Raw genomic sequence first — 27,009 nt, 5'->3', positions numbered from 1 at the left:
TGTTAGGGAGGAATTCTTGTGTGGCTGTGGGTGGCACTGGAACAGCTTGCCCAGAGAAGCTTTGGGTGCCTTGTCCCTGGAAGAGTTCAAGGTCAGGTTGGACAGGGCTTTAATCAACCTGGTTCAGTGGAAGGTGTCCCTGCCCACGGAACAAGGTGATCTTTATGGTTCCTTCCAGCCAAAGCCTTTCTATGATTCTGTGACTCTATGTAGTATTCAGTCACCTTAGAACATAAGTAAATTTTATCTTTCATTCAAGGGAAAACCTGTGCTAATGAGCATCTGCTGGCTCTGGTCACTTGTCATGGCAGCTCATCTGCCCTCTGGACTGCAGTTAGTGATGACAACAGGAAAATAATCCTCCCTGTTGTCAGTGTATTGTGATTTTATTCTATGGAGTTCCTTGTCCCTCCTGATTTGTACTATTAGACCTATTATATCATCTTCCTATGAAGACCTACTTCAGCTAATGCCCTTGTTTTCCTGTTAGTATTCCTGTGCTAAGGTCCCCTCTCTTTCTGAAACCTCTTAAAATTATTAATTTTGACTCAATGAATGCATAAGTAATTCCTCCTTTGGCCTTTCATGTGGATTTCCTATGTTTTCATTAAGGTGAATGCTCCTCAGATGAAATCAGCTCTATTATCATTCTATTAGTTTGCTTTTGGCCCAGTAGCATTTCCATCAGGTTTTGATCATTGCAGAATCCATAACTGTCACAAAGCTCCCATAATAAAATTGGACTCAGGGTAAAAAAGCCCATAAATCCTACTGTCACAAGGAACCAATTAAAAGCCAATAAAATATTGCATCTGCTGGGAGTGCTTCTAATTGATGAAGAAGGTTGCAAGGAGGCTGATGAATATCTCTTCACAAAAGATTTTAGTCAGCTCTTGCTTTACCTGAAATTATGGATGAGGCTATAATTACAGCTATATGAGCTGCAACAGAAAATAAGAATCCAGAGTCTACAAGAGATAATTAGAACAACAGTGACAACGAGTAAAATAAAAAACTCACTTTAATTACAGTGGCAAAAAAGGGATTATTTCTCCGGGTATTGGTAGCTGAGAATTCACTGACAGCATGACATGAAAAATATGCTGAAGGAAGGTTTTCTTGGGCCCAAGAAACAGGTATTTTTGTTGTGTATATTTTAATAATATTCATCTGTTGAGAGCAAAACATAAATTTTACACTATTGAGGCCTTTGTTTTGAATTAATCAGCTCTAGAGTAGTTTCTATTTCAGGTTTGAAGCAAAATAATGACTAAAATATTAAGTCACCAAACTTTTTATTTCTGTGACTATTTTCTCCTCTGTGATTCAGATCTTCATCCAAAGCACAATTTGAAGAAGTACTTATTTATGGAAGTGGGTTGACAGGAGAATTTGTCACATACAAATTCTGAGCACTGGAACAGTTTACCCAGAGAGGTTGTGGAATCTCCTTCCCTGGAGATATTCAAAAGCCACCTGGACACAATCCTGAGCACCCTGCCCTAGGATGACCCTGCTTGAGCAGGGAGGTCTGACTAGATGACCTCCAGAGGTCCCTTTGTAGCACAGCAGTGGCAATTGCTGTCTCCATTTCTGGTGTATGTGGAAAACAGAAACACCAGATTTTAGGACTAAAACTATTGTTAAGAAGTAATAAAATGATATTAAAACATTGAGCTTTCATGTTCAGGTTGTGTGCTCATCCTCCTGAACACCCAGCTCATGATTTTGGGACTCAGAAGGAAGCAGACTGTCACCTCTCAGTGACTCCAACAGACCTACCACAAAACAAGATGGCACAGATTTAACTACTGGATTGTATTGAGTCCAGGCATATTTGCTTCCCAAGATTCAGTTTTGAACAGTGAAGGAAAAAGATAAAGATTTTTGCAATCCTGTATCTGCAATCCTGTTTCAGCCTCCAAAGTATTCATAGGCATAGATAATTTTATAATTGTTATAGATTTATTTTGGGATATGAAAATCCATTATAATTTTTTAAATTAGGATACATCCATCTCAGTGCTTTCTACCACAATACTGTACAGGTTCAAATTATTTTATTATAATAAACAAAAGTCAAGACAACACCTTAAAAATTAAGAGTTCTATAAAACCAAGTGACTTGAGTACATCAGGAGCTACATGTATCAGACCTAAATGATCTGTTTTAAACCTTACCCACATCTGGCTAAAGCAAGAAGTTACATAAGCCATCAAAAATTTAACATCAGATTAGTATGGTCACAAGGGCAGCAATAAAACTGCCATCTGGAGAAAGAGCAGGGTTCACTTCAAATGCTCAATGAATACAGCACTACTCCATTTTGCTGAAAGCTTCTCAAATAGCTTTTTCATGTATTACTTTCCTGGTATATAATATATGAGAGAGAAACAGGCTCACTGTTCTTAGAGTTGACCAGCAAATATCCCATCGCTCTTCTGACTTCAGTGAGTCAGCCTCGTTCTGCAGGGCAGCCATAGAGCAGAGCACTTCAGGGGAATGTTCCTGAAAGGTTTCATAGCAGCAGACACTCTGTGAGTTCTGTAGCACTTCCACGTCGTTAACCTAAGAAAATTCTTTCCCTAAAGCAGATTACAACAAGATTAGTGACTACAGGGCAGGGAAGAGTTTTACTGTTTTCCCACTGAGTTAATGAGAAAACCCCCGAAAACCTCCTTCATAAGATGTAGAATTGAGCATTATTTGAGCAAGAAGGGAAAAAACCCCAAAGTGTTTGGCAGGTGAAATTCCAGAAGACGAAGAAATGGAGGGCAGCACTCAATTAATGCAGTCCATAACATGAATCTGCAGTGTGTCCAAATCAGGTAAAATTTCTTCACATTTGGGACATGAATATATTGAGATATTCCGCTGCTCTGGCCAGTCTTGACTACCAGTTCCTGCAAGTAGAGAAGATAAATGATTACCCGTTATATTATCTGATTTTGCTCTCTCCAGCTACCCAGTTTCAGAATAGCCACAGGGAGGCTGCCTGCAGCCAAGCAAAGCTGGTTTAACCTGAACACAGCAGGGCTTGGCCCCGTGAACTGGAGAAGGTGCTCACAGTACCTCTTTGGACAAGGCGAGGTGAGTGTTCCCGATCCGGCACTCTGGCTCCGTGGCGATTCTGCATCTCCGCCAAAGAGTTTCTGTGGAGAATAAATAAGGTAAGGCCTCTGAAAATAGACTCGTGTCAGCTGGTCATGCATTTAGTTCACAACTGCTGCTCAGAAACAGGATCTAGAAATGTTGCTGCTTTGTGAGATCATGGCAGGGTCCGGCTGAAATCAGGGTCACGCAACTGATACCAGCAGGATGTGGACAGCCACACACCCAGGGATCTAGGGCACACTCCTCTGGAAAACTCTGAGGACCTCAGCTATTCAGGGCAAACTGCAAATTTGATTAAAGCAGAAAAGCAAGTTACACCAGAAAAAGGGCTTGGTATACAGGTAATGTGAAATGTAACCTGATTCAAGTATCACAGAATTTGAAACAGTGTATTCACTTAGACTGCCACCTCCAGAAGCAGCAGAAATCCCTGGCACACAAGCAGCAAGATTAGCTGCAGATTCACGGCTAAAATTGAGGCCAGAACCCAAGAAACTCACATGAATCAGCAGCGAGAATTTAGAAAGCACGAATCATCCTAGAATGAAAACTTGCTAAGGCACCCAACTAAGAACTAACACACCTTACAGAGATTCTACTAAAAAATTAAGAAGTCTGACACTTAATTTTTCTTCTCTTAAAATTCAAATTAATGCAAGAAATGTCTGCAAAGTTATTTGCCTTTCTACTGAGATGCTATCAAGACAATGTTGGTCAGCTCCAGTACACAGTGTAACAGGACAGTCCAAAGGCAGCTCAGCCAAAGTCTGTTCTCACCGGCCAAGATCTTCAAGGTTTTGCTGCTCCTTTAGCAGGTATGCCAGCTGGACAGCCAACTGCTCCTTCTCCTCGTGGATCTTCTCTCTTGCTGCCCTCTCAGCGTGGAAATCAGAACAATAAACCTCCATCTGATCAGAGAAATGAAATCATGCTGAGAATTTGTAACTTTGACCGAACCACATTCAAATATGTCAAAATCACCAATCTGTGTCACAGTCTGCATATACTCAAGACACCCACACGCTGCAAAGCCAAGACCTCCACTACTCACAAGGTGAAGAAGACTCAACAGTTTCTGGATCCTGTACAAGACTCTTCAAGTGTCTTACCTGGGACACTGCCATTGCCTCTGCTGTACAGAGGCAGAAACGAGGCACAGACAAGCAGTGGGGATGTGATTCAACCAGTGACACCAACAAATCTGTAGCACAGACAGTGGAACTGGGCCAAGGTGCCAGTTCTGTGCCTTAAATGTGAAGCAACCCCTTTTCAGTCACTGTTAACACATGCTGGTTTGAGTGAAATCATCCTAAAACATATGCAGTGATTCTTAAGCCAGTGGTTTTAAATACACATCTATTCCCAAATTCTGTTTGTTGTGCCAGACTCTAGCATACAGTTCCTCTTACAGAGACCTAGGATATGGTGATAAAGGCTCTGCAGGTACCTGCAAGGCAAGCCAAGTAAGGAAATGATGCTTTGGAGTTGAGGAAATGTATTCAGTACTCCAGAGTAAGCCATCAAATACCTCTTGGTTTCTGAATATTGGGTGGGGGAAGTAGTCAGTTCTGAAGAAGAGTTGATACCTGAGCACGGAGTACAGACATAGTTTCAAGGTCCTCCTCTTGCTTAGCAATTAACTGCTTCATTTCATCTATCTGGAGCTGCTTTGCAGCAAGGGCTTGTTCTGCCAACTCCACCTTTGCTTTCAGTTGTTCCACCACAGCTTTATCCACTCTGTCCAGCTGCAAAGAAGAACTCTGATTATGAGATGAACTCCGAATATGACCCTGCTTGAAGTGAAAGTTTGCTTCTTCCTCTTCCTGCCCTTGAAAAACTTCCAATTTTGGTCATCAAAGGAACTTGGACTAAGACATCAGTGGTGACTGATATTTTATCTTAAAAATTAGTTATGAGCTTTCAAATTGCATTGTATCAAGTTAAAATAGAACTCCCTAATGGACACTGCAAAGGTTGTTTTTTCCTCGTTTCCAAAATTTTACAGAAGAATCTGGCACTTCCATGGAGATTCAGTTATGAAGAAGACCCCACTGTGGCAGGCATTCTATTGAAGAATACAGAAATGTTTAGAGAGCTACCTTCCTATACTTATAGACAATGCTGCAGGAACACTGATGTGCCTTTGTCTATCACTGCTCTCTAAGGACTGGACTCTGTACTGCACTGCAGGTTAGACCTTACCTGGAAAACACCATGGAAGTTACTGACATGTGGATAAAGTTTTCTCTAAACTGACAGCACAGGATCTGTGTTTATCACAGCAGTTCTGCTATGGTGCATGTTATTATGTAGAAGAGATGACAACTGGTTCCTGCCCAAATTTGATCCTGGATAGATTCTCCCATCCCTTCCTGCTCCCCTCTAATAAGTTATGATTTCTTCTTGAGATGAGTTTACCTCTTTGAGTTTCATTTCATCAATTTGTTTCATTGCCTCAGTGAGTTGAGGAAGAAGTTTGCTATATGAGTCCTGCAGGCTATTGTATCTTGCCCTGTTTATGACAAGAAAAGAGGTAAAAGTTTGAAAAACTTAATTCTTTGAAATCTATATAATGTTAGAACTTAGAAAAAAGCCACCCCAGCTCCTTGCAAAACAATCTGCATTTCTGGTGACAAAAAAATCATGATCCATGTCTCAACATCTTTCTTCCAATGAATTGTGAGCTCCTCTATCTGTGGATTGAGTGTGAACGTACGTCCTTACTGATCATCTGCCTTTTGTACTGAAGAATTGAAGAATTGATTTTTAAATCAAGCTCACAAATTCTGTTCAAAATGTAACACCTCTCTTGGGAAGGCACCCAAGTCTTGACTCAGAGTGCAGGAGAATTCACCTGGAGAAGAACTAGACACAGACTCCAGAGATAAGGAGCAGCTTCTCCAGCAGCTGAAGACATGTCCTTCAGGAAGTTCAGCCTCTCTGAACAGCTTGGACTGACACTTTCACACTCCTTACACAGATGCACATGAAAGGGAGCGGGGAGCCAAGGCGAACAGTGAGTCTCTCTACTTCAGCTTCATGCACACTTCCTTCTCCTACTGCAAACACATTGTAGTAACCACAGACCTTTTCATTAACGTCACTTTCCCAGCACTGTCATCACCCGACTTGTCCCTGCCCTCCAAGATGTGTCCCCATTTAACCCTGCTAGTGAGTGGCACAGCTGTTGTCATTCCTCTGCTTCTTCTACTTGTATGTTATACCCTGCTCTATACCACCTTTGACTTTGTGATTAAAGGAAGATGAAAGTCCGAGCTGACAGCTCAAGTATTCCCAAGTGAGGGGTTCAGTAGATGAAAGACTACAGTCTTCCAGTTCATAGGCTACAAACATTAACATGGTTTCAAAGGCTGCAGAACACAACTGCAGTAATTCAGTTCAATTCTCCTTTGGCCAGGCTCCCTTGGACTTCCCTTCCCCACTGGCAACACCTTTCTGGAATACAAAACCAAGTCACACTCACTTTTCTTCATGTGTCTTGGCTTGTTCCAGCTTGACCTCTGACTGCATGCTCTCCACCTGAAGTTCCAGCTTCTTGACAGTGTATATTAGCTGCTGCTTCTCCTCCAATTCTGATGCAGCAGCCAAGCTTTTTCTTTCCAGTGCTTGGCACCTGACAGAACAAGGAAAACAGGTTGATCTCTCCTGTTCTGGGTTTGGCACACTAGGCATATGGCAAAAAGAATCCTTGAGTGGTTCACTTTAAAGGCTTATTTTGATGAAGAGCATGGAAAGACAAAAATCAATCTGTACACAACCAGCAGAAAACAAAGATATTGAAACCAACAGTTACTTTCTTACTACTATAAATCTCAAAAAACTGGAATTTGACAGAAAACTAAGCAACTAAAGTGAGGGTCTTGTAATCACTTTTATAACCTACAAAATTGGTCTTCAAAAGTCGAGACAGTTCATGTGAAAAAGGTCATAAACAGGTCCCTTGGCTTCTTCCCCTAACACTAGAACAGGGATTGATTATGTGAAGTGGTGAACAGGAAAAGATTTGCCTTTACATCATAAAAGGTTAAAACTCAAATCTTAAATTTCAAGGCACTGAGGTTCTATTTGTGGAACTAGGTTGGCAGCTCAGATTTTCTGACAATTGCTGTATTTCTGTACTTTCATCTCCACTTACAAAGAAAGAGCAATCTTTTACAGTATTTCTATGACACAGACATTTAAGTTGATATTTGTAGAGCTGGTGAGCTTCCCAAGGTGGGTGTTTTCTCACAAATATGTACTGAGTGCCACGACAGAACTTTTGTTCTTCTGAACCTTACTTTTCTTGAAGCTTCTTCTGAATCAATTCTGCTTCTTTTAACTTCTCATGGGCTTCCTGAAGCTCCTTAAACAGAGCACAAACTTGCAAATTCAGGGCTTCTACTTCACTGCCAACCTTTTAGAGAAAAAATAAGGAAAATTTCATATGGACAATTCAAGATAGCAAAGCTGCAGGCTAAGAGATCTAAGCAGGAAGTTATCAATCTTTCTCTAGAGAAAACAGACTAAGTCAGTCTGCACCATTACACTCTACACTCAGTAATAAAGCCCCATCTACAAGGCTTCACAATTATTCCTAAATGTGGTAGAACCCCATTTTGACTTAACCCTTTCATACATTCCGGGTAACTCAAAGACAACAAGCAGCCTTCCAGGGAGGGCAGAGTGGTAACTGCAGTGGTGCTTTCAAATGACTCATCTCCGGAGATCTGGCCGAGTGTCCAGCTGCTGTCTGGCAGAGGATGAGCTCTAGCCTCTTCTCCCCCAGCCACTCTCCAAACAGAGACAAAACAGGTTTGAAAAACTTCTCCCTCTCTCCCAGGATGTCTTTGAATGCAGAGCCCTCAAAAGTAGCCCACACTGCACACCCCCCATAGTTCCAGTAAAGATCTACATTTTACAACAGGGGCAGGTAACATGAGCTCTGCTGAGCAGAGCCTCTGCAGAACCCCAGCAGCGCACATGGAATCAGCTGCCATCACAAGCACATGAGTGCTGACCTCAGTATCAGCACTTCCATGAGGAGCATCTGGTTCAGGCTGTAACTCAGGCAAAGCTGAGATAAGAACACTGGAAAGAACTAACCGAGACATCATTTGCTTTCCCTAGAAAGGGCATCTCTTGGCCTGACTGCAAGCTGGTCTCGTTTAACCAATCCAGCCCTGGCCGAAAATACTTGTCTTGGCCTTCAGAAGAGCAGAGATCTCCAGCAGATCCCATAGCATATACCACCTCAGATAACCCAGTCTACATCATATATAAGCACTCTTAGTTGCCTGTATTATGCAGTTGCACTGAACTAGAATGGATTCCATGGCTATGGGACATTCATGCTCACCTCATGCAGAGAGGTTACAGCTGCAGGCACATACATTTAGGTGTCTGACTCTGGAGCTGAATCCCAACTCCAACATCCTTTCAAACCCTTACTTTACAACATGAGGGCTGAGGTTTTGCCTGAAACTTTGTCTCAATCCAAGATAGTTATGCCCCCCCATTGCAATACATCCCACTAAAAACACAAAAAACCCTAAACCAGGTGCCATATGAGCTCCATATTTAAAGTCTGTTTTAAAGTACACTGTCATAGGATTATGATGCAAAAGCTGACCTAGGCAGCAGCCAGGAAATTCACCCAGTCTGGACGATTTCTGGAGCTAGAAGTGTCTGCATCTCTCTCTGTTTGCTGGGCATGGCCAGGGTAATGAGGTATACCTGCAGCTATGCCATGCCTCCTTAATGCTTGGCCATCAATCTCACCCCTCTGGCTGGTGTAATTAGGAACCACCTCTAAACTACATATTGGAGAGTTCAAAGTTCACTTCCATTCCCTGTGCAGGATAATCACCCCTTTCTCCCTGAATGCTAGGGAAATCTAGGCCCTGAGGCTGCTGACCTCAACAAATCAGCTGCACACTGTTAAATCTTGGCTCAGGAGGACAGGTACTTACAGCTTCTGAAGTCTCTTCTTCCTGTTCAGTTTGTGTCCCACTGTCCAGGCAGTTGCTGGTTTCCTTCTCCAGCTTTGACAGTCTGGAAAACAGAAGGAATCAACAATGATGTATTTGGCCTATGTTTAAGGTGAGATTGTGACTATTCAAGGATTTCATGCATGTGATGTACTCTCTAACATCACAGCCATAGATGTGAGGCAGAATGGAAAGCACAGACATGTAGGAAAGTCTGCACAACCATGGGGGTTTCTGAAGAACACAGGACACTGAGCATGTACAGTTAATTAAAATGGATGTGTAAGTCTGCAGGTGTGGTGAAGGACACTGACATTCAGTCCAAAGGGATCAATCTTTGGTACAGTCCAAAACTGCCAACCCTTTGAAAATGGGTCAGTCTTTTTGCTGAATCCAGTGATTAGCATTGCCTCTGTTTTCCTGTGGTATTTTCAGAGGCTGAGGTTTCTAAGAATCACTTGGTTATGGCTCATTACCTCTTCTAGGAAGACCACGTAGAATCAATTACTGTGACACCAACTTTTCATAATAGATCATGTCCAGGAAGTCTTACTCTCTCAGTGAAGTGGGGATCTGGAACAGCTACTGCCTGGGCAATTTGCCACCCCTGAGCAGTTGTGCTGCTATAACTGAGCTGGGACAGACCCTCGTACAGGTCTCACTGTGAAAACTTCCTCTTTTAAACAGGTTTGGAATCAAACTTACTTTAGATATTTCTAAGGAGCTTTTGCAAGCTCACACACTGCCAAATGCAGCCTGCCAGTATCATGAAGACGACTGTGATCCCTGTTTTAGATATAGTGATGATTCATACAAAACTAAATAGCTATGGAGAAATGAGTGGAGAGAACATCCTCAACTAGTCATCATATAATTCTGACATAACCTGGGGAAAGTTCAAACTCAAGAGGCAATGAATAAATTTTTCTTGAACTGTGACACTATAGAAAATAAAAATAAAATATAGAAATTCTTTTGATCATGGAAGAGAGCCTGTGGTTTATCTCTATAAGAACTACCACAACATTAAGTTATTACTGCTGAGTGCTCAGGAAATTCCCCACCCAAGTCACATTGTTATTTTAAACCTGTCTCTGCTCAGCCAGAGGCTTGGTAACTGCAGCAGCCCTGAAAGAAAACAGGCTTTAAATGTTACAGTGCACCTACTTCATACCTCTCTCTGTGATCCTGCAGCTCCTTCTCAAGTTTTTCCCTCTTCTGAGTTTCATTTCTAAGGGAGCACAGCAGCTGGCTCACAGTTAGCTCCTCAGACTCCAAATTCTTAGATTCATCTGCAGATTTGCTCCTGCTTCAAACCAAACCAGATGTAAATAACAACAGCCACAACTTTACCAGAGCAATCCCTTATCCCTGGGATCCAATTTGAGATGCCACCATTTCACAGAGCGATGAAAACCAGTGCTCTGAGGAAAGGGCTCATTCCCAATTCCCAAGAACCAAGACCACCAGCCACAGCCCCTGTGTGTGCAAATAAAGGACTCAGACAGTCGCCTTCCAGCTGAGGGAACAATTTAGTATTTAGCAAGGAAAGCAAAAGCAGTCACGACAATACAAACCCCAACACACTTATTCTGACCTATTTTGCAGCCCTTTCTGCAAAGTGCTGCTGTCTGTTCCTAGAAATAACATTTTTTCCCCCAATAAAACATGGAATGTTTCTTATCTCTGTCTCGCTCCCTTTCAGGAAAAGAAAGCATCTTCCAATAAAAATGGTCATCAGAAATCACCTTCTTTCTCAGAGATCTCTTCAATCTTTCTTTCACCTCCCTCACATCCTATAGCTCTTTTCAAAATGACATTATGCTACTGTAAAGTGAACCAGAACAAACACAAAACTCTGAAAAATAGGGCAGGTGATAAAACACTATTACCTCCATTTTTATGTCCATCTAGACAGAAAGTCAAAATCCCCCAACTATATGGTAAGATAGGCAGGATATACACTCTGTACATTTTAGCAGCTCAGCTGTAAAACAGTGTGTGGTTAACACTTTGCTTTTGTAGTTCACAACAGAAAGTAAAGCAGAGTCTTCTCTGTGCTCCTGAGAGCTGGAAATCTTTGGTGAGCAAAATTCAATACCCCAAAGAAAGTGTTCAGCCAGGATATTTTAAGTAAATAACTTTTATCAGGGGATTTTTAGTGCAGTTCTACTCTTACAGAAATAAACCCGTCCTGGGTGGATCACATTTCTCTGAAGGTGTTAACAGCACCAATCTAAGGTTTCAGCGCTGGACAAAGACACGTGGTGACACTGGAAATATTTTAAGAGGTATGTATACCCCCTGTTCTTGTAGATATGGGCCAGATACTCATCCAAAGGTAAGCAAGTCCCACAGGGAATGTGTTCTCATAGTAAGTGTTCTCACAAGCCACCACTAACAACAAGCTTCACACTTGCAGCCTGGGCTGTGGTCAGCAGCTCTCTCAGTTTCATCCACAACTGTAATAACACCTTTTTTTTCCCTCCCCCTTCAACTTCTTAACTGCATGCTGAGGGCCAAATTTCTGTGTCATTACACTGTTCTTCCTTGCTGATGTAAGGAGTGACAACTTGTGCATGGAGCACAGCTTTCTGGCCTGCTCTGTCCTTAGCACTTTCCATATCCTTCCCTTTCAAAAGCAAAGGCACAAACTAAGTACAAGAGTTCAGCCAAAACCATCTGGCTGCTAAACTGGGCAGTATCCAAAACAGAAAGTTTAACAGTATCAGATGTCTACGTCCACAAGGAGTAAAGGTTCAGCCAGGGGCAAGAAAGTCCCTTGTTTCCTGGAGCTGATACAAAGATCAAATTTTGAGAAGTAACCTAAACAGAATGCTGGTATCCTAAGCCTGGTAACCTGAAAAGCAAGGACTCTTGCACTGTCAGCCTATCCCATTGTGATACACTTCATACCAAGCACACACAAACAGGACAGACAGGTTCAGATCTGAAAGACTGCAAGACCTCTGACTCTTACCAACATCAGTATAATTGGGTAGAGCACAGATACTCTTAGATGGTCTCCAAAGGCTAGGAAGGAGTCCCTGCAGCCTCTATCTTTATCTTTTCTGTTTGGCCTTACTAAAAAGCCCAAAGAGTTGGCAAGTCAGCATGTCCATAAATGCCTGGCCAACTGGCCAGAAAGTGCACTCCCTCTTGTCAGCTAATGAAAACTGGGAAGAAAAGTGTCACAGAATTGAGGGTCTTTCTAATATGGCAGGAAGACTACTGCAATGGAGGGATGCAAACTCACAGAAAAATAGAATATTCTAGTGCATTCCTCACAGAAAGAAGTTCCCTCACACTGACAACAAAACATATTGGAGAAGTCTGAATCACATGCATTACACAGGAACCTACATACATGTAGACAGAAACATTCCCGGTCATTTCACCACCATTCTCTTGATGTTCCTTTGCAGTTCTATTTATTTCTCCTTCCTAGGAAAGAAAAAAACACTATTAGCTTGGTATTTGGACTAAGCAGGGCAGAGCTCTATTTGTTTGAGTTAAGGAAGGATGAAAAACAGGGAAAACTACTATCATAGCAATATAGATAAATAAAAAACAAAACTCCTACAGATCATCTTCATGTTTGGAAATTCTTCACTTAAAATACTTCACATGCCTTTCCCTGTATCTCTTCTGGACTGATTAGAGAAGAGACACAATAATGAGATTTGCCCTTCTCCTTTCATCAGCAACTTCCAAGGCCACTCTCCCCTATAAAGATGACTGGGCACCACACAGCCAACATCACTGCAGGTGATTTAAATCTAAGCCTAAAAATCATTCTGCTGCCTCCTAAAAGAACCACTCTTCTTTCTCACTACAAACCTCACTCCTTGATCTTTGTAGCCCAAAGGAGAATCCTTCCAGCAAAAAAAAAAAAAAAAAAAAAGGAGAATGCATCCCTGAAGGTTTCCTGCAATCTGAAGTTTTCTCTGACAACTCCAAACAAATTTTAATTAAATTCATCTAACTTCTTGTTGCATGTCTCCTTTCCAGAAAGGGGATGTGGGGGTTATAGGGATAGCAGAGGCTTGCATTTTCACATTTCACAGTTTGCCTGGGAAGATTTTTAGAAACAATAGCAGAAAAAGTACATTTTTGTGCCTCTAGGGAATACTCTACAGTTTTGCACTTAGTTTTGTTTGCCTGCATCCCTACATGTCTGCCAGCAGAGAGACCCATTCTCAAAAGAAAATGCTCCCGTCTATGCATAAGTATTGCCCCTTAACAAAACACAGTACTGATGTTCCCAGAAATTCCAACTAAGACAAGACTTAACATTTTTAACTAGTCTGAAGTAATTTGATGGACCGTGTTGTTTTTTCCAGAGAATATTTTTAGTGCAGTAGAGGCTACATATGAAATTAATTTACTTCGAGCATTAAAGTGGAAGGACAAAAAAAATTTCAAGTCCTTTATCACTACATCTTGTAACACACAAGTGCTCCATGGCAGGCAGACTAAGAAACCAAGGAATCAGGGAATCGTTTAGGTTGGTACCTGGCTGCAGGTTACTGTGTTCTTTTTATTCCCTTTACTTACGGTCATCCCAATCTCCACAAAGGAATCCTCTGCTGACATGTTCAGCTTGACTTGCAGTTCTGAAATGATGGCAACCAGATCTGCCTTCTCAGCCTGGAGCCGCTGCACCTGGGATTTCAGGTTCCTCACTTCCTTCTCGAGAGCCACGCAGCCCTCCTGGGATAAACAAACCCTGCATCAGCCAAACAAAAGGGAACAGCAGCCAAGCAGCACAGAGTCTGAACACAACGGTGTCCTGTATCCCTTCTTCTCTGTTTAGGCTTGCCTGGAAAAGCCCATTGTACACATGTTTTGGTTCTCCAAACAGCAAGAAGTCTAAATTGTGAAATTGAGTTAATCCAACACTGGGCATTGTGCTTCTGGAAAACACGGGACTGGTTCTCCAAATGCACACATAATTAGGACGTAAATTTTTCCCTAAATCTATGCCTCTCACTACCACGTAAGGTATCAGTCAACATACAGAATTATTGTCCAGAATTGCTGTATTTTTTCACCCATATCCTTATTACTCTTTTCCCAAATCTAACCAAGATTCTAGGGAGAAAAGACCCATGGGCAAGGAGCTTTACACCCCCCCCCCATTTTCAGTCTTTCCCCACCATACAACTTCTCTGTACCCCATCTCTCCCTGATTTCCTGACCTTCACACAAAGTCCTGTATCCCATCCACAAAGTCTCTCTTCCTGAGAGATTCTCCCCAAACTTAATTCCTCCTTCCAGTAATGACTGTCTCCTTCACTTTCTTCCTATTCCCTTCCCCAGGATCCTCAAAACCCTCTCTTAAGCCTCTACATAACCAGCAAGTCTCATTTTTTTTCTCACTTTTAAATGCCTCTCGCCATTATGAACCTTTCCCTGTGAGTTTCTTTTCTTTCTCATTTTGTAATCAGAGCCTTCCAACTCCTGATAACACCTTTATTACACCACATACCATCAGTGTAAATTCTGGACAGTTCCTGGAGTTTGAATTACATTCTCACCTATGATTATGCCAAATCTCCAAACTCTCTATGCTGACAGTGTCTCTCACCCTACCTCCTGACTTGCTGCTGCCTATGATTTTGTGCTTATGCTGTAAGAGGATTCAATCAAGAGTCAGCTCCAGCGAAGGAGAGAGATGTTAGATCATTCAAGCAGGTTGGAAAACTCTGGCAATAACATGCTTTTAGCATTCCAAGAACAAGAAGTTCTACAACAGACAAAAAGAGAATAAATCCCCTACTTCCCCTTAAAACAATATTCCAGATTTATGAAATCCTGAGTTTACCTGACAATCCTGAAACACAACTTTCAGCCTGTAAAGGTTGTGCAAGTGATACTTACACAATCACACTATTTAAACATTACTTTCTCCCCCCCTTGTAACTTCTGAGCTTATTGGCCAATTTTGACTTACATGCTGAAACATTTCTTACAGAGCTCCATAAAAAAGGCAGGAGAAGAAAAGAGTCTGCTAGTGACTCTGTTAAGAAAAAGCCTAACACACTCATCCTTCATCAAGCAACACAGAATCCACATGGTTCCTGTAGGTACCAGGATGCATCAGTTTGTCTCTGTGTGGACCTTCTTGTTAAATAACTTTTCACATGACCATGTGGGACACAAAGTAGGTTTTGTTTAAATAGGCTTTGCCCACAGACGCCTTCAGCACCACCTGCAAAATGTTTCCTGGCTGCAACACAACCACCTGCAACATTAGAAATGATGTGTTACACAGCCAAAAGCTGGACAGAGGGAGGAAGCTCAGTCAGACTCAAATGGGGCAGCAGAAGCACAGATCTAATCTGAGCTCAGTAAAAGAGCTTCCATAAAAGAAGACTGATATAATAAAAATAGATGGCATGTCATTCTTTTGTTTACTTGTCAACTTCTCCCTGGAAACACAAATACAAAAAGCAATTAAATGATCATGAGAGGCAGATAATCTAACAAGCAAAGGCAGGGACAAAGTCAAGAGATATCCAAGAGTAAACAAAATAAATAATGAAAAATTAGCAAGATATGCTGATTTTTTACTCCTTATGTCAAGAATGTTAATGAAAATGTAAATTATCTCAGGTGTGGCATAATTTTCAGTTACTACACTCTGAGAGGCTTCACTTTATAAAATAAGTTACAGCTAAGGATAGAAATGGAGATGTTAACCAATCTTCCAACCAATTCCTTATTTACCATTTCAGTTCCTTCTTCTCTTTCCTTCAAGCTCTGAAGTTGTTGCTGTAGTTGCTCATTTTCAACGCACTTGGCCTGCAAGCACTGCTTCGCCTCCTTAAACTTTGACTCATAAAATTCTCGTTCTTCCTTCTGCTTCTCTCTCCAGATGGAAAGTTCCTCATATCGGTCCTTCATAGCTTGGTTATGCAACTTCATGGCTTCTAAATGGTAGCCAGAGACAAGACATTGATTCACATTAATACTCTGCCCATGAAACAGCAGATTTCCACTACACTGAGCTCAGCATTCCTCGGTATCAAATGGGTTGGCAATAATTGGGTATGAAATGTGAACCTCCTCCTCGCATACCTTGAATACCAAACTAAAACTAAATGTCCCATAGTCCCCTAGCACTATAACAAATAGCATTAAATCCTCTCTTGAAATCATATGCCCACACTCTCTGACTTCTTGACTTTTCCCTAAGCCAAGAAGTACAACTCAGAAGCATTGTTCACAAGAGGTACTTGGTATTTTGCTGCACCTGTTATTTACATGATCAACCCAAATGAAGCTGCTGAACTGAGCTTCTGAAGCTACTGAGACTTGGCAGGGAAAACAGGCAGCCTAGACTGGTAAATTACTGCATGGAAACAGATGCTATCAAATCAAATGTCTCAAATATGCCCAACAATGCTCTACTTGAACATTTGGTTAAGGCTTGATTGCAAGCATTGAAAAAATACACCAAACAACTTAGAGCCCAGTTGTTTCCTCATATGTAACAAAGTCAGTGAGTAGCATCAGTCTTACTACTACAAAATGCTTACAAGACTTTTAGGCAGAGTCAATGAAATTATTTCAGACTTGCTTTGTTTAAAGCAAACAACTCAAAGCTGGTTGCTTAAAAGTATTTTATACTTATATTTTCCAGTAACTTCCATCATGTCCTGATGTCATATTATAAACAGCCCATAAATCCTTCAGGTTATGTAAATAATTGTAATCTGGAGAAGGATTCTGCAAGTTATGAGTTCCAGTCACTGTAAATATGTCCCAGAACATTATCTTATATGATATAGAACCTTTTAGCAAAATACCAGATGTACTTCTAGAAAAAACTTTCCTCCTAGATACCCATGAGACAGAGCACTTGGATCAGGTCCGAAAATTATTCAGGAAGAATTTAAACACTAATATAAAATCAGAACACAGGAGATATGTGACTTCACACTCTGCTGTCATATAAACAGTGAGATACCTCTGTCTTTTACACAGAAAACTCTCAGATCCCTTAGGTTTTATTCCAATCATTTAAAGGAAGAAATATCTGGCACCTAAATTCCTGGGATCCAGAAACAAATCTATCGCACCTGAAAGACTCAAATTATTAGGAATTTTCAGGGAAAGCTATTAGTTTCTCCCAGATATACCCTGCCACAGCCATCACTTCTTTTTGAAGTACAGAAGGTGCAGTATCCACCCCTCCTGATGCAGCTATGACAAAATGTTAGTCTGTAATGAAGCCAACAGTCTTACCATACAAACCAAAAAAGCTTTTAGAGGTTGATGAGCAAAAAGCATATCATAGGAAGAGATTTTTCACCTCACCTCGTAAAATACACAGCGCTATACTGCTTATATATCAAATTCTAAAGCAAGTAATTGGGCTGTTCTCTCCCTACTCTTCCATACCAATTCAATTTGATGAGTCCTATCAAGCATCTTATTCATGTGTCCTATCAACTGGCCCTGCCACTTGCAGAGTCCTTTATACAGTGAATACTACCCAGGTATAAAATGTTACCCACCAAGGGCAAATGAGCACAGAATTCATAGTCACAACAAAAAAACCCCAACCCTTCAGATGAGACTTGGGGCTTTTGCATTTCCCTTCACCTTTTAACTCGTTGTTCTCAGTGATTAGTTCTTTCATCTGCTGCACCATCTCCTCTGGGGTGTAGGTACTAAGGGCAGGGGCAGCCCCATTGTCCACTCCGTTTTCCATTTTACCCTTGGGATGCTCTCCATTTTCAGCAGGACGGCCCTTCAACTTGCTGGACATCTCTGAAGCAGCTACTACAAGGTTTGGAAAGAGAAAATTCTCAATCCCTTGCTCAATTATGAAGTAATTATAATCATGCATTCACTGCACCATGACAAGCAAGGCTTTGTGTCTTGTCACAGCACACAGGCACCTTCAATCCCTCTGACCCCGTACACCAGAGTATCCATGAGCCTCCATAAAACATTAATCTCCCACAGGGCTAAAACACAGGATCCCCAAGACTTCTCTCGGGCTAACCAACCCTCCCTCAGGAGCCCATTCCTCTGGGAATGAAACGAGACCTCCTGTCTCACCCTTTCCCTCCCCAGCCCTGACAGCACCCGGGCCCCGCCGCCCGCCCGGCCCTGACAGCGCCCCGGCGCTGCTTTTCATGCCCACATCCCATTTCCGCTGATTTTTAACTTTCATTTTCGCTTCCTTGTCTCCTTTTCCCCTTCTCTGGCATAACCCCAGCGGGGTTCCCGGGAGGCTGGGGTGCCCGCCCCCGCCGCTGCCCGGGCACTGCCACCCCGTCCCCGGGCCGGGCGGGCCTCCGGGAGCCGCAAGCCGCTGTTTCCCCGCTTGCCCTTCCTTCCTCCCTCCCTTCCCGCAGGCCCACCCCCGATCCGCCGAGTCACCGGGCGAGCCCGGTCACGGCCACCGCCGTCCCCCCGCTCCGGGCTGGCCTCGGGGAACCCTCTGCTCGCTCACCCCTCACGACGCGCCCATGGCGGCGGCGGCCCGGCTCGGCTCAGCTGACTGACTGCCCGCCCCGCTGTCCCCGACCCCGCCTCCGCCTCCTCCTTCTCCGACTCCGAGGGGATTTCCCAGCCCCGCGCCTCCCTGTTCCCGGGCACGCGGCGTTCGCTTCCCTCACACATTCCCCCCGCGGCTACCCCCCTCACAGATTCCTGAGGAGCCAGGAATTCGCCAGCCCAGCGGGAACCGGAGCAGCAAAGTCGTGTGGGGAGCATTGCCCCCCAGGGGGTAGAGTCCTGCGGGTCCACGGAAAGAGGAATACTGGAGTAGATGAGGGATCAGACAGCGGCAGCAAGACGGATGATGAATCACAAAATCATCGTATCAGTTACGTTGGGAAAGACCTCTGAGATCATCGAGTCCAACCTGTGACCCAACACCACCTTGTCAACCAGACCGGGACACTGAGTGCTGCGTCCAGTCTTTCCTTAAACTCCTCCAGGGACGGTGACTCCACTGCCTCCCTTGACAGCCCATTCCAATGTCTAATCGCCCTTTCCGTGAAGAAATTCCTCTTAATGTCCAAACTAAACCTCCCCTGGTGAAACCTGAAGCCATTTTCTCTCATCCTGTTGCTGCTTGCCTGGGAGAAGAGCCTCATCCCCACCTGGCTGCAGCCTCCTTCCAGGGAGTTGTAGAGAGCTATAGGATCACCCCTAACCCTCCTTTTTTCCAGGCTAAACACCCCCGGCTCCCTCAGCCATTCCTCACAGGACATGTTCCAGACCCTTCCCAGCTCCATTGCTCTTCTCTGGACACACTCCAGCACCTCAATGTCTTTTGTAAATTGAGGGATCCAAAACTGGACACAGCACTTGAGGTGTGACCTCATCAGTGCCGAATACGGAGGGAGGAATGGCTTCTCCAGGCATGAGGCCTAAAAGGCAGATATGAGGCAAATGAAAGAGAATGTTGTTGCCCAGGGCATTTTAGTGATCATTGCCACAGGATCAAATCAATTAGGGGGGTGTTTGCCACACTGTGAGGATGTAGCCCGTTAATGCCTGTCCTATGATATGGTACCTGGCCCTTGAAGGCCTTAATGCCAGATTCCAGGAATGGGGTTAGCTGGGGCAGTTCATCCTGCACAGTCCTAGTGCTTTATGACTGTCCTTATCAGGAAGCAGGGCAGTTCTTAAGTAATAAAGCCAACTATGATGTTTTAGTTCCTTCTTTTACAATGGGAAAAATGCTGTTGTAGCTAAATATCAGTTTTTCATGAGAAAAATATCAATCTTTCATTAAATTACCTCATGACTTGAAAATAAACTACTTTGATTTGACAATATTGCATTGCTGTGTCCTAGAAGTTGTGAACTGTCTGCTGTTTAATGAAATTGAGCCTTTTCATGAACTACTCTTCTCAGCTGCCCTCCAAGCATCGCATCCAGGGACCCCCCAGCATGAGGGAGAGAGATGCACAGTGGACGGTAGATGCTGATGGGGAGCAGCCCTTTTACAGCTGAGGGACTTCAACATTCAAACTTCAAGATGGGTGCAGCTTAAAAATCTCCTTAGAAATAAAACCAGCAAACATTTGCGACCACCTACGTGGTACAGAACAGGTCTGGTAGCAGATTTATGCATGCTGAGCCCGTAATCCATATGCTTTCTCCTTGCACTGCTGATGAACAGAATCCATCTCCTTGTAGGTGCACTGAGATCTTCTCTGCTAGAGGGAATGTGATCTCAGAGTTACTGTCATCTCCCATCACTGCATTAGTGACTGGATGTTAGACAGGAGTGTCTGGGAGTTAGAGGGGCGATAAAGGCATCTTCTGTGAAAATGAGGAACAGAATTACTAGCAGTTTATCATGGCTTTTTATCTGAGCTCTGAGCTAAGTTCTTGCAAACAGAAAGACCTTACTGCATGTGCAGCAAAGAAAACTGAGTTTTACTTGTCAGAGGAGTTTAAAGAGGATTTGCTATTTTATTACACTTCTGATGACTGTTCCCACAGAAATCCCATGTCTGGTTTTAGTACCCGGAATTCATTTTGGGGAATAGATCTTTAGACAGCAAATACCCAAGTTTTGGGGGAGTAATAAGATCTAACATCTATGTATCTCACAATTCTTTGAGGAGGTCCAAATGTGTGAACAGTCTTTGCTTGTAGTTGTAAAATGGAGGCGGGTTGCCTGGAATCAGAAGTGATGTATCTGATTCTAATTGGAATGAAACACTTTGCTTTTCAAAAGCCAAAGTAAAATTAGAATCCTTGTATATATGGAAAGGAGAGAGATAACCAAAGTGATCTTGTGAAAAATAAAAAAAAAAGAAACAATTCAATTTATTGACATAAAAGGAAAAACTGCTTTTGTCTAAGGAAGATTAAAGTGTTTGCACAAAACTCCTGTTGCACATCAGCATTGTGGGAATACAATGGATAAAAGAATTGTTTGGGCCCACCTGTTTTATTCAGACACTTTTTTCATCACAGTTTCTCATGTGGTGATTCTTTGTTGTTCATTCTGCAGGTTATGGGTAGCACACAGGAGTGAAATGTGTGGGCTCTGTGAAGGAAAGAGATCTGTTCTAACTCTCCTGTTGAGTGGTCTGAACTGCTGGGCTGAGATAGGAGTAGCTCACCTGTCTTTGCTTTACCGAACAGATAGTAAATATTTGGAGGTAAGAGGTATAAAAGTGTCCAGCTTTCCCCAGACCACTCCATAACATTTGTTTGTGAAAATAGACATCGGTCAGCTCTGGGTCTGAGGGCTCAGGTTCAGTCGAGTTACTTAAGAAATTCCCTTGTGGCAACTGAGCCCTGGAAAGAGTATTTGTGTACATACACCCTTACTCCCTAGGAAATGTGGGATAATTCAGTATAGCTTAGTCTGAAGTGATGGAGGATTCTGCTGAATTACCTTCACATGGCCCTGGGCTAACAGCTTGGACACTGATTTTGCAGTTGTCCAGGAGGTGAATCCTGAGAATCAGCCAAAGGGGGGCAAAGGCTTGAACTTGGGAAAGCTTTGGCACAAAGAACTATGAATATCTCTGTGTATATACACACAGGGCTTATGCTTTATCCATCTCTGTTTCTGTTGTGTGTTATGTAGAACTCATGCTCCCTTTGACTCTCTTACATTGGCTTTACTCTTCCTGTCTTTGCAGTCTCAGCATTGGCCTCTTGCTCCTGACTGTTGCTGTGGTAGCTGCAGGAAACTCCCAGTTTTGGCCAGGATCCCATAGATAATGTACAGACATAGCCCAAAGAGTGCCTTCTCTCTCAGGACACAAGGAATATACACTACACCAGTCTGGGTCGCTTCCTCTGATCAGCTCAGGTGCCTAAAGAGGCTTTGCTTTATTCTGCCACAGAGGTATCTGCAGGTCTGTGGAAGAACTACTAACCTTAATTAATACCTGGGCTTCTTGCCAGCGTAAAAGCCGCAGTGTTTGCTGTGACTTCAGATTTGCTGATTCAGCTTAATTTCCAAATGACAGGTAATTTGAAAACACCATAAAGATATGTTCTTTGCAGGCTTTGAGCAGATTAAGTGGGGTAGAGGGGGTATTATGAAGCACATACAACTTCTGCAGTCAGCAGTACTGTGTGATGAATGTCACCATAACCTAGAGAGAAGTAAGATGATGAAATGCATTTGTCTCTTCCAACAATTAAATGCTACCATGGCCTGGAGAAGGCTCAGGGCCAGCTGGTAAAATTTACATTAAGCGGCGTCAGGCTTTAGATTATCACTTACAGTAAAAGAGCTACAAAGAACATCAAAGTCAGATGTATGATCTGAATGTTTATCTGCCACTGACAGATGGTATGACATGTTAAATCAGGGATCATCAGGGATTTTTGATTATCAGTCCAGTATTGAACCTCCTGCTATTGATACTGTTATTACCTTCTAAGGAAAAATCATAAAATTAGAAGTCCAGGAAGTCAAGAGATGACAAAAATAAAACAGGAGGGAAAAAGCATCCCAAGGTCCTGTTTTCAGTCTGATAACCCTGCTGTGGGCAGGATATATGAAGGAAAGGCAGTGCCAAAGAATGTTTCAAAATAACTGCTTTTGGCCCATTCTGCACAGTTTAATCCACTGTGTCATGTACCGCTTTCTCTCCCACATACAGCCCAATGGATAACTTCTTTTACAACTGCAATTATATAACACCCCTGTGCAATGACACAGAAGAGTAAAGAAGCTCTAGCACAGCTTTTAGATGATCTAACTCAGAGCCTGCTGGTATGTAGAGGAATTGTAATGTCGCAGTTTTATTTTTCAGGTTTTTCCTTCCCCAAGTGAGTTGCAGTTTGCTTGTGCCAACTTGCTGGAATTCCTCACCAGCAGCTCTGATTTCTTTCTTGAAACAAACCCATTCTGTCACTGGTCAAAAATAGTATCTATAATTTTTTTTCTAATAAATTTAGTGAGTTGAGTCAAACTGACAAAAATATCCCCACTTATCCTCCGTCTAGCAAGAGCAGAAAAGAACCATGAAAAGTACCCCACACTATTTCCTCTAGGTACATGGCCCTGCATTACGAGCTCTGATGACAAAGTAATTTTCTGCCTGTCAGTAAGATGCTTCAGAGTTTTTGTAGAGAAGAAGAGCAAAATGTTAACCACAAGTCTGGTGCTTTTGTGATTTTGTCTCTGTCAGTGCAGAGGAGATGAACTGACTCATGTCTGTGGAATAACTGCCACTCACGGCACTATAGGATCCTTGTTTGGGCTGTCTTCTCCCTTTGTGACCACTCAGCAGGTACTTCTGTTGACTCAGGATGCAGTACATTTCACTCAACAGCTGCCATGCCAAAAATAAGATGGATAAATGTACTGGAAAGCTAAAAGCCAAACTGACGACCGCCCTTATTTTCTCTTTCCAATAGATGGCACCAATTCCCTTTCCAGATCATCATCGGTTAAACAGGTCAGGAGCTCCAGAATGCCACAAGAGTTTAAAAACATAGGCATCTTTGCCCTTTTCTTTTGCTCTTTCTGAGTGTGAAATTTGCACCAAGAAGGCAGCGGACTGAGAAAATGTCTGAAGCCCTTGGAATGTGGCACTGCTGCCAAGTACAGCTGTGCCAGGAAAACACAGGCAGATCAACGAGCAAACATGACCCAGGGCTCAGAGACAGGGGAGGGAGGTTTACTTTTGCCTAAGGATGGTCAAGAGTAAAAGTGGGAGTATTTTAGGATATTATTGAGAAGGAATTGGAAAGCCGTGGAGAGAGGAGAATGGAACATGAGAATTCCAGCTCAGATAGAGAAGCCTTGGACAGCCAAGGAGCAATGACAATGCACCTTGTGAAGGGAGAGCAGTGGTCTGTCCAGCACAGCATACTCCACTTGGAAGAAGTGACTTCTTAATTTTTAGATAAATCTACAAGAGGAAATTAAACCGGAACGGAGCTGAGGAAGCCTCTGTTCTGAAATTACAGTGACAAAAATCTCTCAGAGATAAGACTGTTTTCTTTATCGTGAAATACACCCATGTTCATCATTAGAAGAGAACAGGGCCTGCAGCTCCGTTCCACCATATGGGCCATGGGGAGAGATGAGCCAGGCTCACATCAGGCAGTATAACATGAAGGAAACATTGTTTCCTGGCTGTAGAGAGTTGGTCCAAGCAAAAAATATTTGGGTGAAAGCATAACATTATTTTAAAGGGTATAACTCTCAACTAAAGCCTGGAGGCAAATGAGTTCTTCCTTAATTTTACTACTTAATTCCCTTTTTTAAACCCTTTCTAATACTGTCAGTCATACACAGCCCTTATTTTGTTTTTACCTCAAATGTCATGGAATGATTTTTGGTTGAATGGCTCTTTGACTCTACAAGCTGCTTTCCTACCAAGTGTGGGAATATCACTCTGGTGGGTTGTGTAAGTGCACTCATCACTATTTCCCTTTTTACACAGTCTGGGGGAGGGAAATTCTGCTCTCCCAGTGAACTGAGCTGCACTGGCATTTTTGATGGGACCACTAAGAACACAATTCCAGAACTGTAGCAATACAAAATTTGGATACCAGAAAAAGAAACTGCTGGGCCTCAGCAGAAAGCCTTAGCTGGGGAAAAAATCTGCATTTGAGGACCAGACAGGATGTCACCTCTTTGGAATGTCCTACCAAGATACAGAGACACTGTGATGTGATGTTATCAAGCCTCTGCATAAAATCCATTGTTGTTTTCCCCTTCCCTGTGTATCCTGTGTATTCTGTAAACACTGGATATGTTTACATATCCCCCATGTAAATCCTCAAAAATGTAATCCTAAAATAAGTGGTTTTTCCACATGATGTAAGTGCTAAACCCAAAAGGTGTAACTTGGGTTTTTCCCTTACCTCGTCCTTGTAAAACCCCCTGTTCATAATAGCTCAGTCACCCTATGAATATGTAGGCTCCAGACCCTTAAAATATCAGCCTGTATGTCCAATAAACAATTCCAGATTTTGCCTCCAACTGGGATCGTGTTAGCATTATTGACTCCCACACAGAATGTTATGGAGGTTGTGACAGTATAGATTTTCCCAATAAGAGACCCCAGATCACACTCCTGGTAGGAACTAGCTGAGTTTTTTTCTGGGACATCTTCTGGCTCTATGAGCCATGAATCCTAAACAGTGCTCCAGAGGACACAGGACCATATCCTTATCTTGCTCTTGAGATATTGTGCCTGCTACAGGGTGGAAATGAAGCTTGAAAGAACGTCTCACAAATTTCAGTATTTCTCTGATCACTTGGGGGACATTCTCATGTTGCAGCCTTGGCTAATCTCTGTGATGATTGTAGGAATACCCCAACATGCTGGGAATGTACCTCCTACAGGGAGGCTTGGGGTGCAGTTTGTATAATATTAAAGCCTGTTTAAGACAGCACTGTTATTGAAAGAAGTGCAGGTGGAGACATACAGACATCCAGATCAGAGTGAACCAGACCAGAGATTATAACCTGGATCAGTATGAAACTAAATCAGTTTCCTTTGTGCAGGCTCACCACATGCTCACACAACTTTGGTGGAATATTGTGAAGAAGTGGCCTTTGGAGAGGTCAAGAAGAAGGCCATGAAAATTATCAGAGGACTGGAGCACCTCTCCCGTGAATTCAGGCTGAGACAGTTGGGGTTGTACAGCCTGGAGAAGAGAAGACTCTTTCAATACTTAAAGGGGAAAGACAGAGAGAAAGACTTTTTACCAGGACCTGTAGTGACAGGATAAAGGGAAACAGTTTTAAACTGAAAGAGGGTAGGTTCGAGTTGCACATAAGAGTAATTTTTTTGCAAGGAGGGTGGTGAAACACTGGCATAGGTTGACCAGAAAAGCTATGGATGCCCCATTCCTGAAGGTGTTCAAGGCCAGGTTGGATGGGGCTTTAAGAAGCCTGACCTAGTGGAAGGTGTCCCTGCCCATGGCACTGGGAGAGTGGTGAATACCAGGAAGAATTTGGTTTGCAAGAAAAAGTAGAGAAGGAAAGTTTTTCTGAGGCTGGTAAAGGCCTCAACAGAGACTTGAAATTTTGGCAGAAATCGAATTGCTTTTCAGACAGCTGAGGGCGCTCAGCACTTCTTAAGTGAGGTTGGTGTTTTGCAGGTTGGGCCTTAAGATACAGCACTAAAATGCACTGATACTCGAATCAGAGATAGTGCTGCTGGTGAGCAAACTTGGGTAGGGGCTCAGGCTCCAATGTTGCCAACAGCTGAAAAATAAAAGACCCAGAGCTGGTTAACGAGCTGCTTATGTGCTTCAGTACAAGTATAAATTTAATACCTGAATTTTAATGGCACCTTGAAAGAACTCTTTGATCACAGATTTCCCCTTCTGAAGCTGCAGGGTTTCATTTATTTATTACAATTTCAAATATCTTTTAAAAGTAGAACTGGAGAAAGATGTTAGGCTAATATATATGGTTATTTATTTTCTGATCATCTTGCAGTTTTCTCTCATCTTGGTTTTATCCTTGTCTTTGGGATCTGCTTCTTGGCATGACACACCTTTTCCAGAATCACCACCTATATCTCTCCTGAATTTCCCAAGAAATTACCTGTGTTGTGGTGGGATCTGCATAGTGGACTTGTCTGTTCTGTTCTGGAAAAAAGATACACTGACTTCATTTCACCCAGACCAAGAATGTTTTTAGGGATTTTTAATATAAATCAGAATTCTCTGGTTTCTCATTTACCTTTCATTGATTTCTGTAGCTCATTAAAACTTCTTAAAAACCTTCTATGATTTTTGTTTATCCACCACTTTTTATTAAAAAATCCTTAATTCCTTAGTGCTTTTAAAGGTCCTTAGGATATGAAACAATGCTTCTGATTTGTTAACTGTTATTATTACCACTAGTGGTTTGAATGAAAATTAGTGTATTTTGCTGAAACACACTTGATACAGACACTTATTTTATTGAAATCAAGTAAG

The 27,009-nt window shown here is 42.6% G+C and overlaps 1 protein-coding gene across 4 annotated transcripts; it reads right to left on the bottom strand.

The window, feature by feature from the left end:
- Positions 1-1,003: 1,003 nt before the first annotated feature.
- Positions 1,004-18,692, bottom strand: OPTN (optineurin). 4 transcript variants are annotated; one of them, XM_032687677.1, is made up of 14 exons: positions 18,578-18,692; positions 17,719-17,898; positions 15,838-16,040; positions 13,663-13,818; positions 12,473-12,549; positions 10,280-10,414; positions 9,088-9,169; positions 7,417-7,532; positions 6,600-6,749; positions 5,534-5,627; positions 4,702-4,860; positions 3,893-4,023; positions 3,074-3,153; positions 1,004-2,904 (listed from the first exon to the last, which is right to left on the bottom strand). In XM_032687677.1, the coding sequence occupies exons 2-14, from the start codon at positions 17,882-17,884 to the stop codon at positions 2,783-2,785; spliced, it is 1,671 nt and encodes a 556-aa protein (XP_032543568.1). In that variant the 5' UTR covers positions 17,885-17,898; positions 18,578-18,692; the 3' UTR covers positions 1,004-2,782. The 4 variants fall into 4 exon arrangements, with proteins under 4 accessions (XP_032543568.1, XP_032543571.1, XP_032543570.1 ...); XM_032687680.1 differs by having other exon boundaries at positions 3,074-3,150; XM_032687679.1 differs by having other exon boundaries at positions 10,280-10,411.
- Positions 18,693-27,009: the final 8,317 nt, after the last annotated feature.

The sequence above is a fragment of the Chiroxiphia lanceolata genome, chromosome 5, assembly GCF_009829145.1.
Source record: "Chiroxiphia lanceolata isolate bChiLan1 chromosome 5, bChiLan1.pri, whole genome shotgun sequence".
Classification (NCBI taxonomy): Eukaryota; Metazoa; Chordata; class Aves; order Passeriformes; family Pipridae; genus Chiroxiphia; species Chiroxiphia lanceolata.
This window is presented reverse-complemented; position numbering and strand designations above follow the sequence as displayed.

Coding starts and splice junctions, on each gene's coding strand:
- OPTN (XM_032687677.1), bottom strand. CDS start 17,884: ATGTCCAGCAAGTTGAAGGGCCGTCCTGCTGAAAATGGAGAGCATCCC. Junction 16,041..17,718: donor TGAGAACAACGAGTTAAAAG/GTGAAGGGAAAT, acceptor GCTACCATTTAG/AAGCCATGAAGTTGCATAAC. Junction 3,154..3,892: donor AACCTTGAAGATCTTGGCCG/GTGAGAACAGAC, acceptor TATTCTCCACAG/AAACTCTTTGGCGGAGATGC.